Source organism: Gymnogyps californianus, chromosome 4 (genome assembly GCF_018139145.2).
Source record: "Gymnogyps californianus isolate 813 chromosome 4, ASM1813914v2, whole genome shotgun sequence".
Classification (NCBI taxonomy): Eukaryota; Metazoa; Chordata; class Aves; order Accipitriformes; family Cathartidae; genus Gymnogyps; species Gymnogyps californianus.
In genome coordinates, this window is record NC_059474.1 from 48,266,214 (window position 1) to 48,285,658 (window position 19,445).

The 19,445-nt window shown below is 35.6% G+C and overlaps 1 protein-coding gene across 2 annotated transcripts; it reads right to left on the bottom strand.

The window, feature by feature from the left end:
- Nucleotides 1-1,867: 1,867 nt before the first annotated feature.
- Nucleotides 1,868-16,719, bottom strand: GUCY1A1 (guanylate cyclase 1 soluble subunit alpha 1). 2 transcript variants are annotated; one of them, XM_050896436.1, is made up of 8 exons: nucleotides 16,356-16,719; nucleotides 13,304-13,365; nucleotides 11,573-11,631; nucleotides 9,798-10,000; nucleotides 7,781-8,266; nucleotides 7,120-7,263; nucleotides 4,798-4,952; nucleotides 1,868-2,535 (listed from the first exon to the last, which is right to left on the bottom strand). In XM_050896436.1, exons 1-8 carry the CDS (start codon nucleotides 16,602-16,604, stop codon nucleotides 2,334-2,336), a joined length of 1,560 nt encoding a protein of 519 aa, XP_050752393.1. In that variant the 5' UTR covers nucleotides 16,605-16,719; the 3' UTR covers nucleotides 1,868-2,333. The 2 variants fall into 2 exon arrangements, with proteins under 2 accessions (XP_050752393.1, XP_050752392.1); XM_050896435.1 differs by having other exon boundaries at nucleotides 9,798-10,507.
- Between the last annotated feature and the right edge of the window lie 2,726 nt (nucleotides 16,720-19,445).

Here is a 19,445-nt window from a genome sequence, read left to right on the forward strand (position 1 = left end):
AAGATGAATTTGATCTGTAATTAGAACTTTGGCCTAGGGCACATTTTACTTTACAGAAATACACTTAGGAAGGTGTCAGGAACTGCCATGATGAACATCCTACTGAATGACAGATTTATATGAAATCTAGCTTTGAGAATGGCCATCATCCAGTCCAGCAATAGTTCTTTCCTAGGGACAAAAGTAAAATCACTTCTAAGAGTCCCTCCCGTTCGGTAGATATGGAGGAAGAAACCCTTTTTATTTAAAAGCCTATTTGTTTTTTAACATTCAACAGATGACAGGGATGGATAGATTCCTACTGACTTCAGTCATTACTGGCTTAGTATCATGAGCCTACTGAAGAGTCAGTAGTCAAATATTCCCACATTTTTAAATCCAGGAACATCCACATGGGACTGCTACTAGCCTCTGGGTATTTATGTCAATAGAACAGAATTTTCTGACCAAAATAATATTGCAAAGATCAGTCGCCAAGATTTGCATAGTTCTTGTTTCCTTGAAACACTGCTGTTAAAAATGTTACAAATACATATGCTTGTATATGTGCATGTATATATATGGCGCATGCGAGAGAGATGTGTATACATATAATAGAGAGAGAGACTTTCAGGTTCCATTTTTGTGTCACAGAATTATTTCTAAGCATCTTGGATGGATAGAGGAGACCTCAAGCAATAGCAGGATTCAATGTTTCAAGTTTTGTTCAAATGCTGCTTACGGGAAATCTGAATTAAAATATGCTTTCAAAATTTTCTTAGTGCTAGTCCCTTATAAGGATTTTTCTCAAGGCTCTGATGGTACATGTTCTCTATGAGTTTCTACTGCAAAATAGTAGGATAAAACAGTATATCAAGCTTCAGAATGAACCAGTCAAGTTCAGAAAATGAACAGAATGGCACCTTGGTCTAATGTAATTGCTCCCTGTAAACATTCAGAGCGCAAAATCTGATTCAGTGGCAAGTAGCTTGAAGAAAGACTTTTATGGCTTGATATGCCAAAACCCAAGAGTTTAAGAGGTTAGAATAATAACTAATAATATTTGATACTACGGGAAATATTTGTATGTGTGTTCTCCAGCCTGCAGCTGGGATCAAACTGTGCAGCACAGAGAAATTTCTGTGCAGATGGATCCGCTAGTTAGAGGCAGAATCCTAAACTCAGGACTCGTAACTAACTCTATTCTGCCAGCTCTAGAGGCAGACCCTTGAGAGTTCTCCACTCCTGTTCCACCATCCACAATAGAAAAGCTTGTAGTGTAGTAATATTAATACTTCGTATATGTGTTCATATGTTTTAAAGTATTTCTGTTCACCTGTAGATTCCCCTGGCAACTTTAAAGCAAGTATACCATAGGCATTTCAATAATGTCATACCCACATTGCTGTTGCTGAATAAGGATCATAGCTTTAAACTGGTGTACTTCTGTTCCATTTCATACAGTCTGACTGGAATTTCCTTTCTAAGCAAACACTCCAAAGCATGTTTAATTACACTTCTTTTAAAACATTTCAAATTTAAATGACAACAAAAAGAAAACATTTATTGCTCTAATACATAACAGCAAGTGGATATTATTCTTTTTTGTAAAGTATTTTAAAAACCCCAAGAACTAAAATATTGTTTGATGATTACAGAGACTTTAGTATGTGATTATACAGTGTTTTAATCTATATTCATTTTATACACAAAATAAAGTTCATGAAACAGTAAGCAGCAAACTCTGCTATGTATATGTGTATTAGCTACAATTAACAGCCTGATCCAGAAGATGCTGAGCACCCTCAACACACTGACTCCAGTCAGCGTTAGAAGATGGTCGGCAGCTTTTAGGATGGGGCCCAAATGATGCACTGGAAGGCGTATGTGATAGCAATGACAATATTTTAATGGATATTTTCTTATGGAATCACTAAGAAAATGTATTTTAGTAGTCATTGGTAAGCACCAGCTCACAACACTGCATGTGGCTGCATCACTTGCACATTACATTTCCTGACACACTGCATGTACAATACATCTAGAATTCTGAGCACAGAGAGAACTGAGAGAGTTGTTACATAGCACTTTTACTTACAAATTACCACAGGGAAACGTAGTTTTTAGTAGCATTTTCAACAGTGAAGTTGCAACATTATTTTAGTGACTATATTCCTTATGCAAAGGAAAAATAAAAAGTAGTCAGTGACATACTTCCTGAAATTTTAATACTGGCTTTCAGGTGTTAACAATCTAAAGTGCTTTCATGTTTCACACATTTTTAAAAATTTCAATTTATACAAAAAAAATCAAAATATTTATAAATTTATTCTATACACTTGTGAATGTACAATTTAGTCTATTCCTGTTTCCTCACCCAAAAAATTGGCATTGCCATCTTCCAAATCTCTCTTTTGAAACCAAGTCTGTGAGTTTGTTCCTTGAATATAAGCATCCAGAAAATAGCAAATTCCAGGGATATCACTGGGAAAATTTGGTGGAAGCTCTTCTCTTGAGCGAGGTGTGAACACAAAACCTGGATATTCCTTTAACAACCTAAAACAAAAATGAATCATGTTGATTAAAAATGAATCAGTCACTAATTGTTACTACAAGTGCAGAAATACAATAATTCTTCATGTACAGCAGGGCAGAATGTAGCAGGACAGAACCTAATTTAATATTTATATGTTATTTACAGAAAATATAAAAAAAATACTGTTTATTTGGTAACCCTGGTAACCTATTAACTTGTGCACCAGCGCCAACAGGAGTATTGCCTCTCTTTTTTTTGTCTTGTCAATGTTTTGCTTGTAGGTGCTATGTTTGTTGTAAATATTTTCAAAAATTATTTAGTACTGAAAGCTAGCTCAGATTTGCACATGAAACTGGTACCCTAATTAATGTTTCAACTAATGAAATACTGAAAAGCTTATTAACTAAACTATTCAGATCCTCTTACCAATTCTAATAATTTTGCTTTTTAACACATGCGTCCACTAAACCCAGTGGTCTTCTATATCTGAAACACAGATTGCTAATCTGTAGGGATAAATACGGATGACTGGTATCTAAGCTTCCAAACAATTATTGCAATATACAGGAGTTGTGCAAGGTATCATAATGTTATCAATATGTGTTTAGAATTGGTGTATGAATCAAAAAGAAAAAAACACTAAACAAAAAGGAGGTTAACACATCATTCACTCAGGGAAAAAAACAAACATACCACAACAATAATAACAATAGTTTACCCTTTAACCAAATTGCCTATTTTCTAGGCTCTCACAGAATTCTCTTTTTTTTTTTTTTCCAAAAGCATACTCATTTCAAATATTCTCTTGAGATGAATACACAGCCATGCAGAAACCTACTTATGCCACAAGTTACGGGCAAGTCTTGTGTGGACGAAGTGTCTAATGGTTTTAAGAAAAGACTGTAGTCTCAGTATCATTCAAAATGATTTTCCATATGGATATGGAAAAAAAGTCACTATTGGCCAGCACTGTTCTTCTGACATACGTAAGCACTGGCGATGCTAATGTTATCTCTACATTTGTTTAGAGTGCACGATTGAAAATGTTACTTACTGTGTGCCCTAATACCTGTACTACTTTTATCTAAGTCACCTATACAAGATAATATAAAGCTTGGCACCCTGTAAGTCACATAGCACATGCTGCAGAGAATGTCAGGATTCTGTGCCAAATTCTCTAACATTGGACACAGAATGCCTTTACACAAGGCATTATCAGATACATGGCAGTGGGTACAAGCTGAGTAGGAACAACTGACTGTCCAGGCTACAGTGAGGGTAGCAGAGCTTCCTTAAAAGGAAAAAATAATTTATATCCATATTTCTGGTTATTTTACCCAGCCAGCCATATCACTTTCTACTAGTAGATTCACTCTCTACTGTTCATTCTTATAAAACTTTTGACCACTCTGGAAGAAACAATAGTCTCTATCAGCTCAGTGGCATAAAATTCAGACCTGGACCTGGAGTTCAGATGTAGACTGTTGTTACCATCAAATTCAAAACAGTTTCCTATTATTTTGCCTGGCACCTATAAGACACTATTACTTGGCCATGAACATGTTGCAAGGTGATTTTCAAGTATAATTAAACAGATAATACAAAGAGTATTAGATTCGGAGGACAAAGGAAAGGTGCTGTATTTCCCATGGGAGAGCCTGCTAGCTGTCTGCATGATCACATAGTACACATTACTAAAAATGTCTGATCTGAGTGGATAAATAGTACAGCCTAAGTTCCATACTAAAAGGTTTAAACTGAGTTGGGATCAAGACCTGTATAAACACTGGTGTGGTTGATTCATTGCAACCTATTCATTCATCTTCCCTAACCAAAAAAAGAGTGAAGATATGTAGGGTGATGTTTAACAATTCTTCAGTTAGGTTGTTATTTTCAAGGGTACCTGCAGCCAGCTTGGCATCCAGTTCACACTGAAAGCCACATAGCTCAAAGACAAGCTCACTATATGGGAGAAGAAGAAGAAAAAAAGCAAGAGGTATACAGCTGCAGGGTAAGAAGCAAAATTGGCCTGACAGTCCATTTATTTTAAATGTAACATCTGAAAAATAAGTATCAGCTGTTCTGTTTCACCCTTTTTCTTGCTGCTGCTGGTTGCATTCTGACTAAAAATAACCATGGTGCTTTCATGAGCAGTCAGATAAAAAGAGAAAAAGGAAAATGAACAGCAGTAATTCAGAGGAAAAAAAAAAAAGAACAGGAAGGTAATGAACTATTACAGTAACTACTTCAGGTGGACATTTCACAGATATGAAGCACTGTACCTGTAAGTTGTTGGGCTGACATTTATTTTTCTAGGTATACTGCAAGATTCAAACTTATTGGCAAGGGTTACATTATTTCCAAAAAGGCAATAGCGAGGCATTTTAACCCCAACAACTCCAGCAAAGACAGATCCAGAATGAAGGCCAATACGCATCTTCAAATAAAAGACAGAAAACAGCATTATTAGGTAAAATAAAACAGTTAAAGTGAGTTTATAAATTCTTCCTCTATTAAAAAAAAAGAAATAATGAGCTACTAATATAAATTGAATTAGTACAGTCTCCTTAAAATGTCTGTATTCTGGTCATCGCTGCTCGTGGAGAGGAAACTAGCTGAAGTTTACCTTGCTTTGCATTTATAGTAAGTAATCCTTCATCTGATATGACTGTGATAACGCTGGTCTCTGTGGCAGTGAATTGATCTAGAAACATCAGCAGGAGTTACTATGACACTTGGATACTTTCCTGGGAGGAATTACATGACACAATGTTGTTAGACTGGTGACAGTTAATGAACAGTACTTGCTTTGCTGTTAAGGTCAGAAGACAAGTCTTAGGCACTAGCAAAGACAATATGTATATGCTGTAGTTCCAACTGAACTCTATTGACAAGGTCACGCATAGAATAAATGCCAATCCCAGACTACAGGATTTTGATAATTAATCAAATTATACATCAGTTGAAACACTTTGATACCTCTTCTTTGTAACTCATACTCAGATTTTTGAGTTTTGCTTAGCTGGTGCTGCTTTCTATGTTCCTTTTTTTTTTTTTTGGAGATGTATTCTTTTTCTCATGTGCATTATACATACGTAGACATGTTCTCTTCAGAATAACACTCTGACACAATAATGGCATGTCGGGAAGCTTGTGTATCTACTATGTGTGCTACTCTTTACATATCAAGAGAATGTTGTATCATTATGAAGAAGTCACCATTTCTAATTTTGAATGGAAAAGCAGAAAAGCCTGCAACAAAAGCAAAATCCACCCACACAGCAAAGATGGCTGAAATAGGTACGTCATTATACAAGTCTGATTTAAAGTAAGCGGTTTGCAGTCACGCCTTTTTCTTTGACAATTTGACATATAAAATGACAGTAGACTGTGTGACATATTTGTTGCTTTGCAAAACAGCAACACTTTCATGAAGCATTTCATTAAAATAGATGCATGCTTTCATTAAAAATAGAAAGATTCAGTTTTCTTCTAAGAAGCTTCTAGTAGGTACTTATACAATTTTTTTCTATTTTAAAATTACTTTAAAAAATGTAATAGCATTCCTCATTCAAAATTATAGAGGTAGCATTTGCGTGGAAACTATAAACATGTTATAATATTGTCAAGATGTTTCCAGCTTTTTTAAGCGTAATTTAATTTGATATTGTGAAATACAAAAAGAACGACATTTATTTATAATATAATACTGCTTGCTGTTCTCTGTGATAAATGTGGAGCAAGTAATCCTCTTAATAACCATTTTCTTTGTCTTGGAATACAAATATTCCTTAATCTAAAATCAAAGAAGCCTGAAGTTTTTAAAGGAACAAATGAACAGATAAATGTTAAAAATGAGCAAATGAAAGACATAATGAACTGAGACACCTGTATTAAAAATAATAGGACCCCATTCCAGGACATCTGTACTTAGTAGAAGGTCCACATCATTTGTCATGCACACCGGCCTTTCTCTTTTTTTTCTCAGTGAGAAGTAAACCTACATGAAAAGTTCAGTACATGTGTAAGTCCTCATTGAAAGGAAGCCATAAATATAACTACCACTGAATCTAACAGTTGCTTTGACAGCATTAACACCATTATCTTATGGTCGTGGTTCAGTATCTGACGGTAAAACAAGAACAGCAACAGAATCCTTTAAAGATGTGTGGATTACTGCAATCAGAACATGTCTTTGATGATCCATATTTATACCTGTTACCTCAAAAGACTTAGATGTTCTCATTGGGTCTCATTTTGAGAGAGGATGTCTCCTCATTAGAAAACAGTAACAGAATATTCCATGCCACTGACAAATTTATTGCTACTGAGACAAAAACTGCAGCATGTCAGTGTGCACCTATTGATTTCACTGCATTTAAGTCTTTTGGGTTGATTTTCAGATCTGTTTCATCTTTACCTCTCCACAAAACTCTCATTCATAGAACTAAAAAGGTCAGCTTCGCCAGCCATACACACTTGATTCCCCAACTTGTCTGAGTTAATGCAATGACGTGAAATTTCCTTGAGACAAAAATCCCAAAAGCAACTAAACAAACAAAAATGCCCACTTGAACCATACAAAATACAATAAAATATATGACCTTGATAGGTTCTCCATGGGGAGACACCACCTCATCTGACAGCTCCATCATCTTCAGGGCCATCAATGCTATTTGAACAGCATGTGTTTCACTTTCTTTGTGTAAACCTCCAGCGACACAGTAGGCATCTCCAATAGTCTCAACCTAAAACAGGCATATTTGTTCCTCACTGTTAGACTGTTTGACATATAAAAGAAAAGTCTGTGGCTTCAGTAAGAATTGTAACTACATATTGACTGAGTCTTATTTGTCCTGCTAAATTATTTAAGTCCTGGGCAAATCCTGCAGTATCATTCAAAAGGAAAAATCGCACAACTTGTATTTATTGCTGGGCATGATGCTAAAATACTTTTCCTTGCTCACCTGCTGTCAGGCATCCATAGCTATGTTAAACACCTATTTACTCCAGATTCACAGCACTGTCATTGAAATTAATTTTTAAAATTAACTCTAAAGTTTTGATGGGTTTCTCTCTTGGCTGCATGAACAGCTGATTCTGTTGATTTTTTGTTTGTTTGTTTTGTGATTTATCTTAATATGTCTTTTTTATAATGAAGGTTTAGGGCAAAATAATTTTTGGACTTCTATTATCCTCTGTTCCATTTAGTCTTTATTTCCTTTCCTGCCCCGGAACCCCACAGAAATGCAATAAATTGTATACCTTGTAGACATCTAGCTCTCCACATTGGTAATCAAAGCGAGTATAAAGCTCATTAAGCATGGTGATAACCTGCATAGGTGAGCATTGGGAACAGATGGCAGTGAATCCAACAATGTCAGAGAAAAGCATTGTGACATTATTAAATTTCTTGGCTTGCACGACTTGTCCCTGCCACAGCTGCTGAGCAACCTCTCCAGGAAAAATTGAAAACAGAAGATCTACAGTCTTCTTCTTTTCTTCTTCAAGTGCTTGATGGGCCTGCTCAAGGGTTGCTTTTAGCTTTCCTAACCTCTTCTTCAGTCCATCCTGAGCTCTGGCCTGCTCTCCTATCAGAACAACATCTCTCAATGCATTGTGAATGGGAATATCTGAGAGGTACAATCCACGTCCTGTAAAATCTTCTAGTCTATCCACACAAGGAGATCCCAAGAATAGGATGGCACTGGATTCAAAAATATAGATCATTTGGCCTTTAAGATCCATTACCTGAAACAGTTAAAGAAACAAGAATTCATGCAAAACATGCATGGCAATGGTTTAGAAGCAAGAAGTTTTAGAGGAAATACATTTTGCTGAAACGTACAAAAATCAGACTGGTCTGTAGTCCTTACATTTTTGTTTAGTTACTTAAGAGAAAACATGGGGTGCTAAATCATAGAGCGGTCAAATAAGTTTATTTTGCTTGAGCCTTCTGGTACAAGAGTTAGACCACAACTTAAGGATAAACACCTAATTATGTTTGAGTATCAGTATCAGTTTTAGCTTAGGAAGAAAAGAAAAACAAAAAGAATAATTTTGTGCATTTTCATCTATTGATAAAATGTTACTGACTATAGTGGCCTATGAATTTCTGCTAATAACTCTAGTGTTTAGTTCATGCACCACTTTCTTTGTAAGATAAAGTGAGAAAATCGGCTTCAATTTTATCATAGGATGTTCAGTACTCACTGCAATTTAAAATTAAAGGCATAAATAGCAGACCTATCCTATTTTAATGATCTAAAAAGCCAAAATATTTTGCGTGAAGTGTTTTTATGTCCCTTCTGTATTCAGTTGTGTAATGTGCAAGGTGCTGCAGAACTCCACTTAACATTGCTTTGAAAGACCATTTTTTGAAGAAAACATGTTGCTTGCTAATAGACATTTACATATGTAAGTACAGGCAAAAGCAAAGCCGAGTCTACTACCCCTTGTAATCATTAAACTGTTGCTAGTGCAGAAATGGATCTGAGCTGAAGTAGCTAATCAGTGCTACATTTTTTCCCACTTCATTAATAACTGGGTGAAACCTTTATTACCATTCTTCATTTAAGTTCTTGGAGTGTTGAGTCTGAACTGGTAATTCATCCTGGAGTGCCTCAGGTGTATATAAGCTGGAATTCAGCTGGGGCCAGTGACGAATAAAAGCAGTCATTGAATATTCAATGTTTTTTACTGTCCCAGGTCACTTGTCACAGACCCAGCTTCGGCAAAATAGTAAGTAATCCCATCAGCTGAAACTAAGTGGGACCATTGGCGATTGTGTCTGATGAAAACATCAGAATATCAAAGATACCAAAATACCAAAGATACCAAAGGCTGAATGAGCACAGGAAATGTCTACTTCTTTCCCCAAATCCTAGAACTGTTGTTTCGAAATGATTGAGGGGCACTTTGGTAAAGCTTTCCCTGCCACTGTCTTTGTGTTGGAGATGCCCTTATTCTCAGCAGCATGGCACGTCCTTGGCTTTATCTCAATTTACTGAGTTTATCTCAATATTTCAAATTATTTTTTTTTAATAAAATCAAGTTAACAGTCAGATTTTACTTGTGTAAAAGTCCTAAAGCAGAGTTTTGACTGAATATTGGCTTCAGAATCTGAATTACATTAGAGTGCTCTTAATAAATCATTATTATTTAGTTGTATTAGATATTGAGAGGTAGACAATGCAAAGTGCACCATGTTTTGTGGCTATTTTAACTCTATATGAAGAAAACAAATTCCTCACAGAAGTAATGGTTATAAAAAGTCTCTTACCATGGATGATGTCATATCAGTATTATCCCATCTTCTGACTCGTACAGTAAACTGCATATTTAGCATTGTCATTATTCCACTAAAAGTGCAGCTTACTTTGGGGGTAAGAATTTCAAAATACTCTTCAAAATTGGGCTTAGCTTGAAATTCTCTCCTGGTCAGAAGTCTTCTTATCCCATTTCCAATTTGAAGAACTGACATATCTTTGTCAAACATAAAATGAAATGGGAAAGTCTTACAGAACACAGAGGCAGGAATCACAAGTGAAGACTGTGGTTTACATGGAGATAAGGAAGGTTTTGCACTTTTGACTTGTATAGAGTACAGCAAATAAGGCTGATTAGCAAACTCAGTGCAGTCATTATGGAAACAAGGAGGCATGAGCATCACTTCCACCTCAGTTTCATACAAAATATGAGCTGCTGCTTTAATAATACCAGATAGAATAAGACTCGTGATTTTCTTAGGAAAGAAATAATACACATTTAAGAAGTCCTGATCTTTCTCCAGGCATAATATGGAGGCATCTTCAAGTCTGTCCTTTTTTCCTGCTTCTTGACTGTGGCCACTCTGCTTCAGCAGAGTAGTGAAACTGTTCAAGAAGTCCTTAAGGGTTCCTCCAATAACCCCTAATATGTGTTCATCCTCTTCATAGCATATTTTGAATAGCTCTTCACCAAGAGATTCCTGTAGAGTCTCCACGGGAACACCTGCATGGAACCACATTTTAGTCAGAACTGCACTCATCACGCTGAATCTCAGGCTAACCTCCACTTTTTTTCATGCTAGACCAAATCAAATTAGCAATATCCTTCCCTGATCCAGCACTGACACCTGAGGGCCCTCTCATTTAGGAGTCCTGCTGTAACCAAAGACATACTCATGTTGCCTGGAAAACAGGGAGACAATAGGTTGTAGTTTGGAAAGATCCAAGGCTCAGTGTTCTTTGTAGAGATGTAGACAGAATCAATGCACGTTTTGGCACAGGATTTAACCCAATTCCCTTATCTTGATATAAAGAAATAAAATAAGAACTTAAAAACTTAAAATAAGAATAAAAAGTAAGAATAAGATCCGTGCACACATGCAGATATAAGTACTATGCCTGATCCAATACATTAAATGACCCTAGGAATATTCCAGGGCACTGAGGTCAATTGGCACAGAACAGCTCACACATTTGCTAGTAAATTTGTTTTAACAGGATAGCTGCATGCAGACTGACTGTTGGGAATGTTCCAACTCCCCAACCATTACTGGGAATCATTTGGAAAAGTGTTATCTGTCACAGGCCAACTGTGTGCCAGGACCAGCTTAACAGTGTAAGTGTACAGAAGACCACGTTTCAGTTCCTGGAAATGTTAATTTACTATTACAGATGTAGCCAGAGAGTTCCGTATTGCAAATTACAGCAGTTCTCTTCCAACAGACTATAGTCCTTCAGAAGATGAAAAGGATCAAACAGTTTTTCATGAGTATAAAACTGTAACTTATTACTGAATGTATGTTACAAATCCCTCTAGATGTTGGATCTTAGGGGTGGATGATTCTATGACAGGTCAGAATTGAGAAGCTCATCTCTTTAGCTCAAATTTTGACACTCTGAACCATTAGTTGCAGAGATCACAGTTTAGGCTCTGTGTTGTCAGCATCACTGCAGCCCTTACATGGAGGAAATTATTTCTTAGTAACAAGACTAATTTATATATACATATATTATTTTATATTTTATATACTTTTATATATATATCTATTATTAAACAAGCTTACATTACCTGCCACATTAGCATGATCACTGATTATTTTTTCAAAATCTTCTCTATCCCCAGTTTTTCTGTAAAGATCATAAAAATATAAATAAAACCCTTGAAACATCAAGATAAACCTGGTAAAAATAGTAAGTAAGTAACAGAAGTTACCTATCCTGTCTTTAATGTGTAATTAAAGACGAAAAGTCTTTAATAAGACCAAATTTTGCAGATCAAATAGGCAGTTTTTCATTAATTCAAAATAGGGTCTTGGTAGGATCTTAGATTATCCTGTGCATTTGTGGTAAAGTTTTAGTGGTCTGAGCTCAGATTATAGATTGAGGCCAAATGCTATAGACTGTCATTGATTAAAAACTCTTAGGTTGCAACAGTCCTGGTTTTTGTTTGGTTTGGGTTTTTTGCTTGAAGCCATAACTATATTTCATAACATATTGTAAAATATGATTGGAATTTATATTCAAGCTTTTATTGGAATTACATTGCATTAAATTCAGAAGAGGTGAGAAGGTATTTCTGTTCTGAGAGGAAATACCAATAACAACTATTAATTCAAAATTACTTGTTCATTGGTAGTAATCCAGGTTCTGTGACACAGAACTGCAGCCCTCTGAGTTCTCTGAGGTCAATAAATGTCAACCTGAATGTCAGACCCAAAACGATGAGAGGGACATGTAGCTTAGATTAACCTCCATATAAGCAATAAGCTTTTGATACATGCTTTCTGAATTTCTTCACTTGAAATATCTTAGATATATTTATATGCAAAAGCAATACAGACATTTAGATCTATTTTACATTTGCATTATTACATCATTCAGAATAGCATAATAATTTTTTGTTTCAAACTAATACTCCAGGAAGCAACACATAATTAAAGACAGGGAAAATATTCATATCAATAACCCAGTCAGCAATTGCAATGCACATCTGACCAGCTATCTTTGGTTCAGTCAATGCATGTAAAGTGCTTTGAAAATACCAAGTATCATTTAAAAGATACATTGTAATTATCTATTCTTATCAAGGTGAGCAACAGTGCAGTTTCCAACTTCATTATTTTTCTCTGCTTTTGAAAGGAGATTTAAACTGAGGGGCTTATTTTTTCAGATGCATTCAATAAATTGAATCCTCAATGTATAATGAGATGCTAAGAAATTCTCACTCCCTACAAGGCTCAAATTATTAATATTGGATTAGTACTAAGGAGTGCTGAAAATCAAGCTGAGTTCCTCAGAAGCAGAAACCAGAAGGCAAGTGAGCCCACTGAAAACACGTATGTCAGTATTTGTAGTGTATGATTGTTCACTGTATCAGAAGGCAAATTTTTTTGTATAATACTAATTGTTTGCATTTAAAATTATTTTCCTGCGATCTTAGAAACACTGGGCTAGATCCATATACAACCATATCTACCTTTCCATCTATGCCTGAGTAATCTCTGAGTTCCTCCAAAACACTTGCTCATTTTAAACAGAGTCCTTGCCTGTTTCCCTGCACAAATGGCTAAATTTGCCCATTAAGTCAACTTTGTGAGTGATTTAAATATTTGTGAATATTTTAAAAGAAACTAAATCATTATTAACTTAACATTACATGAAAAGCTACACACCAATTTGACAAGATAACTGAAAACAGATTCCAGAAGTCCTGATTCCCAGTCACCACCCCAGTCCTTATGAACTGTCTGCAAAACATTTTTGCTGTGAAGTTAGTTGCAAACCCATTACACATACATACCTGGTTTCTTTTATTCTGTGTTTTGCAAGTGTTCTCTGAAGTGCAAGATTTAGCCTTTCAAACTGGGGAAGAAAAAACGGTATGTTGATTAAAATGTCATTGCTGAAAATTTAATCATAACATTTTTATACAGAGAAGAATTACTTCGCTGTCCTTGGGACTAACATCTTTTTTCAAGGTGGTATAGTTGTTAGAAACAGCATCTCATTTCTGTGTTTGAGGTTTAGTTTATGTTGATGCCTTCAGCTCCAGTACCACTACAATTAAGCCCCTTAGCTGATGTGCACCAGTGGTTGTGCATTTTAAATATAGTGATGTGCTTTACCTCCAAGTTGTCAGATGGCAATAAAGACAGTGCTGCTGCGAAATAAGTATAACTAACCCAACTTTCTATTATTACACATCCCCCCCCAAAAAAAACACCCTACCATGGATGCAAAATGAAGAAAGAAATCTTTTCAGTTTAAAATATATTCTCCTAACAGACAAAGCCAGTTATATTCTGCATTATGCCCACAGCAAAACATTAAAAAGTGGCTCTTTAACTGGTAACTTTTCTTGGAATATTAAGAGTTAATTTTTTTTTCAGGGCAGTTTTCAGAAGCATCAAGATTGAAATCGCAAAAGGTAACAGAGTTTCAAACGCAGCTATAAAAGATCAGCATAGCATTCTGTGCTTCAGGTTACCTCCTTTTCTGTTTTCAAGACTATAGCATTTCAAGACAATGTTAGAACCATGTATTTTATATTTGTAGAAAAAGAAGAATTTTGGCTATGTATGCTGCAAACCCAAATATCCTCCAGATGAAAATCTAGTCACTGTAGAAAACCTTTGTGAAAGGATTCCATAATAAAAGAACCTTTAGAGTACCATGAAGATTTACCTTAATTTACCTCGATCCCATGGTTCCATATCCTTTCTGTGGTTCCTAATTGGAACAGATACAACACTTGCTAAACATGCATACTTCAGATTGTTGGGACCAATAAAGCTGTTTTATGTATGTAGTCTCTAATCATTTGAAACCCAAACTTCCCATAAAGACAGGGTCATAGAACAGTACTATACTGCCATGATAAAATTTGGCTGTGAGGCTTGCTGTGTCTGGCTTTTCTTTCCTTCTCATTCACTGAAGAAACTAGTGTTTTCTACTGCATCTTTTACTTGTATTTTTACTTGTATTTTTATTTATACATTGTATTTTCAAAAGGAAAGTTTGCACACGCAAAGGAAGTATCATGTGAAAGAAAGGCAATATATTCTGGAGACTTTTTCCAAGCAAAAATCTAAATTGAACAACTGTTCTACCATGCATATGAACACAATGTAAATTACATCTGTGTATAAACTGGTACAGTAAGTGGAACGCCATTCAATTCATTACTTATCTCTGAGCAATGTTCTCTATATTTCTGTAAACACCCAAAGAAGCAAATAAAACAATCACACGCACTACATTATATCTCAGATTTAATCAACAGTTATTCTGGATTCACTATGTCCTGGACCTCCATGCCAACTCACTGTTTTCATGAGGAATTCATGAATCAATTGATCGGGGTCATGATGTGGCCCCTTGTTTTGGTGTTTCCAATTGGAAAGAATATGATGTTAGTCGCTGATGCTTAAGTAAGGCACTATAAAGTATCTAAGCAATGAAAAATATGTTTTTAAACAAGCAAAACCCTTCTATGGAGAACCAGGATTGGGAAGATGCTTAGGTCTTGACCCCAAATCAGCATGAGAACAGACTACTATACTTGGACAAAGTTCCAATGAATATGACTTGAATAACTGTAAATAGCAGTGACAATAACCTTGAACTTCAGTAGCTCCTGGGATACATGGTCATAATATCCTTGACTTTACCAAACTTTTGTCCCAGCTGATGAACTAGCCTATCATGATTATATGATAGGCAGCTGCATACATTTATACCACTCTTTAAAGAAAAAAAATACCAATTATTTCATTAAAAATCTCACAAACAACTATAAACTAGAAAAGTGATACAGCAATCATGACACCATAGAAAGGGTGCTTTGCCAGTTCATTCTTGAGTTAAAAGTCCTTTCCTTTATATGTTTAAAGATCAGTTTGATGGGATTAATTTCTTCTGTATAAGTGCAGCAGAGGTAAAAAGGGGTCTATCAAAAATTGATAATGTAGAGTTTTAACAAAAGGGTAATAGATGAAGAGTTGCAAAAACATATCTGCAAATAGATTTAACAAAACTCCAGCACATTTAATAAAGTACTCTGAATGTCAAGTAATAGAATTGTAATCAATTGAGTATACAAAGTTGGCCATTTGCCATTTGTAGTTCCAATATATACCAGTCAGCTCCTTCACACTTTCCACAGACTTTGAGGCAAGCCCAAGTGTTGAATGTTATGGAGCTGCATTTTTCATGTTCTTTTTACAGAGACAAACCATGGTATTCATTTCCACTCAAGCAAACCACTGTGCATGCACTGTACCTGTTTTCAGTTGAGTTGAGCAGAGACATAAGAATACCTTTGTGGTAAACACACACAGTAATGTTTTTAAAAATAGTATGGCAGGAGGTTAGCATCGTAACAGGTGAAAACAGTTATTTTAATTTTTTTGTGATAATGACTAATGTACGTAGCAGTATGGATTCAGTTAGGTGAATTGATGAGGTGACCACATAATTTACATAATTAGGTAGCAAGGCAGAGTTTCTCTAACTGTATCTCTATGTAGAAAAATTGCTACAGAAATACATGGATTTAAAAGGAACAATTAAAAAGATCAGTGGAAGGTTGCAAATACAAGGCAAAAATATAGGGAAATACAGTGGAAGGGATGGTGTGAAAGTGTACAAAACTGGTTGTGGCAAAATTGTATCCAGAAGGAATGGAAGAGGATGAAATGAGGATTTAAACTATGCAGAACTATGTAAGAACACAAACTTTGAAGTCAAAACAACTTTTGAAAGGCTTACATGTAAAGGCTTACATAAAATGCTTTTTTAATATTTATAATTAAATGCTATTAAGTTATTATTGTTATGCAGTATCTGTTTACCTCAGGAAAGATTAGTTTGCAGATGCTTTCAGTTAATGTGTGCAGGTACACTCTACTTCTGCTCGTTTTCCTTTGTGGAAGGTTTCCTTGAGCATCTTTTTCATGGACTTCTTTGCAGATGGGCAAAGCTGCTCTAGAGCTGTTTTCTGTGCAGTCCTTGTCATGTTCCTCAGTAATGTGACTTTGAGTCAGTAAGGAGAAAGGACATTCCCCTGTGATCTTCAAGTCTTTCAGTTTTGTACAGAACATACTGTACGAAGTCTCTCTCTTGAGATTAAGAGTACTTGGCTGTGTGTTTAATAGTTCTCTTCTGTTTACTAACAAGAGCAGAAGATGCCAGAATAGTAGAAAAGGCAACCACTGTGGAAGATTATTGGTAGCTATAAATCACCACAGGAACAAATGTGTCCCCCTACAAAACAAGAAGAAAGAAAAAAAATTAAAACCATTTATTTTTTCTTTTAAATTCCCGTGACATGACAGTTTTATCATGTATGCATTAAAATAATGGCTTTTCTAGGACCTTGCTCAGGAAAGCACTTAAGCTTATGTGCCATTTTAAGCATGTAATCCCTACTGACTTCAGTGCTTCAGGTAATTAAAGTTCTGTGCATGGTTAAGTTCTTGGCTGAACTGGGGCTCTAGTTATTAAGGCAGAGAAGTTGTTCTATCTGATATATCTTTGGTCACATTGATGGATGAGGTTTCTGAAAGAGTAGAGAGCAGAATTCTAATGAGAAAACCTTTTTAATTCTTCATAAGCAGCTATTAAAAACTACCTGATAAGGCACAATGAAACTGCCTTGTTACGGATAATTAAATCTCAATTTACTTGATGCCCAAGATATCCTTTTTGTAATAGAGAAATGTATGACTAAAGTGAGTACTTGCGCTTCTGGAACAGCAAAGCATCCAAGACCAAAGGTTAGCGCCTCGTGTAAAAGCTGCTGACTGGTGACAACTAACATCATGGGAGTTTGACCACATAACTGATGTAGTTGCTTGGAAACACCAAGGGAATTTTATGCTTTTGAAGGTGATCTCTTTCACACAACACATTAAAAAAAACGGCTGAACTTTTCATTTTAATAATTGTTCCCTGTTTGTTACATTTATTTCAGTAAAACTTAATCTGAAAAAGGCTCTTCCCTTAAGGGCTTCATTTTCTATTGACTGTATCTCATTGAATCAGATCCTCTCATCTTCATACAATACTCTAACAAGGTAACCCTTGAGAGCTTTTGGCAACCCTGGAAGCAGCTGAAGTATTACATTTTTCTCTCTGGAGATACAGTACAATAACTATTTCTTTCAGAGGCACTATGGCTTTAATCAGTCTGTGCACCACACTGCTTATTTCTGCCCCTGAGACACCCAAAGGGCTTTTAGGGTCACACAGCAACTGTACCAGGGTTAAAAATAACTAATTCCCCGATACAGGTTATCAGCTGCTTCTTTTGAAACAGCTGGAATGAATGGCACAGTAGAGGAGTGCTGCAGACCCAGCACAAGTGGCATGGATAAGAGGAGAAACAGACAGAAGCTACTTTGGCTGCACCTGCTGCTGAAAAAAATATTTGGCAGAAAAGGCCCTTTTAAAGTATGCTGTAATACTGATGGTGTCAGGCCAGCTTCTAGGGGACATGTATCAAAATTATTAAAGTATTATTTTAAGAATCAATAAACACAATGCTAAGAACAGGAGGCTGAAGAATGTTTACATAACATTCTATATTTCTGATTTCAGTTTTTACATAGAAACTCATTTGTTTCTTCTGCATGGATATCAGTAATGCTTTATTTTTTACTGCTGAATACTGTTGTGTAGCAAATGAGGCAGTGAAAAATTTCAAGCAAGAACCACACTCTCAATACATAAATATACCTAATACTTTTCTTTATAATGTAAGCATTGTTATATATAAGTAAAAGTATTTTTATTCAGGAGCCATTATATAACCTTATATTACTTTACTAAAAAAGAAAAGCAGAAAAGAACCACTTTTTCTGTAGTTAGACTGATCTGTGTACTGAAACAAACTGTTAAGAAAAATAATAACATAAATATATACATGCACCATTGTCAAAGGATAAAAAAAATTCTGGCTTTGATGGATCTTACATATATACTTATATGCTTTGCTGAATTTGGGCCTTAAATGTCAAGATAAATCTTGAATTTATAAAATAACACTACTAAAACTTTTTAAATCAAGTATACCAGCATTTTGGAAGAAAAAAAATTCTGAAATATATTTTTGTGAAAAAATGTATAATAAAAAATTTAAAACACCTTGCAGTGAATGTAACACTCCTTTCATATGTGCTGCTATTTAAAAAAAAAAAAAAAAGTTTCTCTCTCTGTGAAGAATGTAAGACTGAATTAATGGTTAAATTAGATACATCCACTGCATTTGCACTAAAATAAGAACAAAGGAAGTGAATGACCTTCAGCAATTACCAATAGTTTTGATGGGGTTTTTTTTCCTGCTGGTGAAACTATTTCTCTTCTTCTAGAAGACAATAATCTGGGGATTCACTTCCATGCTAGCATATTGTATTTTAATTAAATTACATTTGATGTGGTAAGGAAAATATCCAGGCAGGTAGAATCAGCTCTGCGAAGGAAGTGATGCCATTATTTTACACCTGGAAAACCTGAAGTGTCCAGAAGATGCCAAGTGGGAAGGAGAGCTCCCAGAAGATGGTCATGGGCCAGGACTTATTCAGGGGCAAAATGGGCACAGATGTGAAGGTCCCTGAGTCGACAAAGCTGCTGGACATGCAGCTACTGTGTCTGCAGCTTCTTTTGGCGATGCATCCTGCCATCCTTTGTGCTGCAGGACAGCCACATTCAGCCTCTTCCTGCCCTGGTGGGGACTGGAATCTGTGCCCTTGCTCTGAACATGACCTTGGGCTCCTGCCAATTGCTGTTTATGACAAAATCATCATTGATTTGCAAGAAAGTGGAGACCCATGATGTTTCTAGTAATAATACTGTTGTACAAAACCAGTATCATTAATGTACAGATCTTTAAATTCCAAATAATGACGACACAGTTCCTAAAGAAAGCTTCCTGCAGGACTATT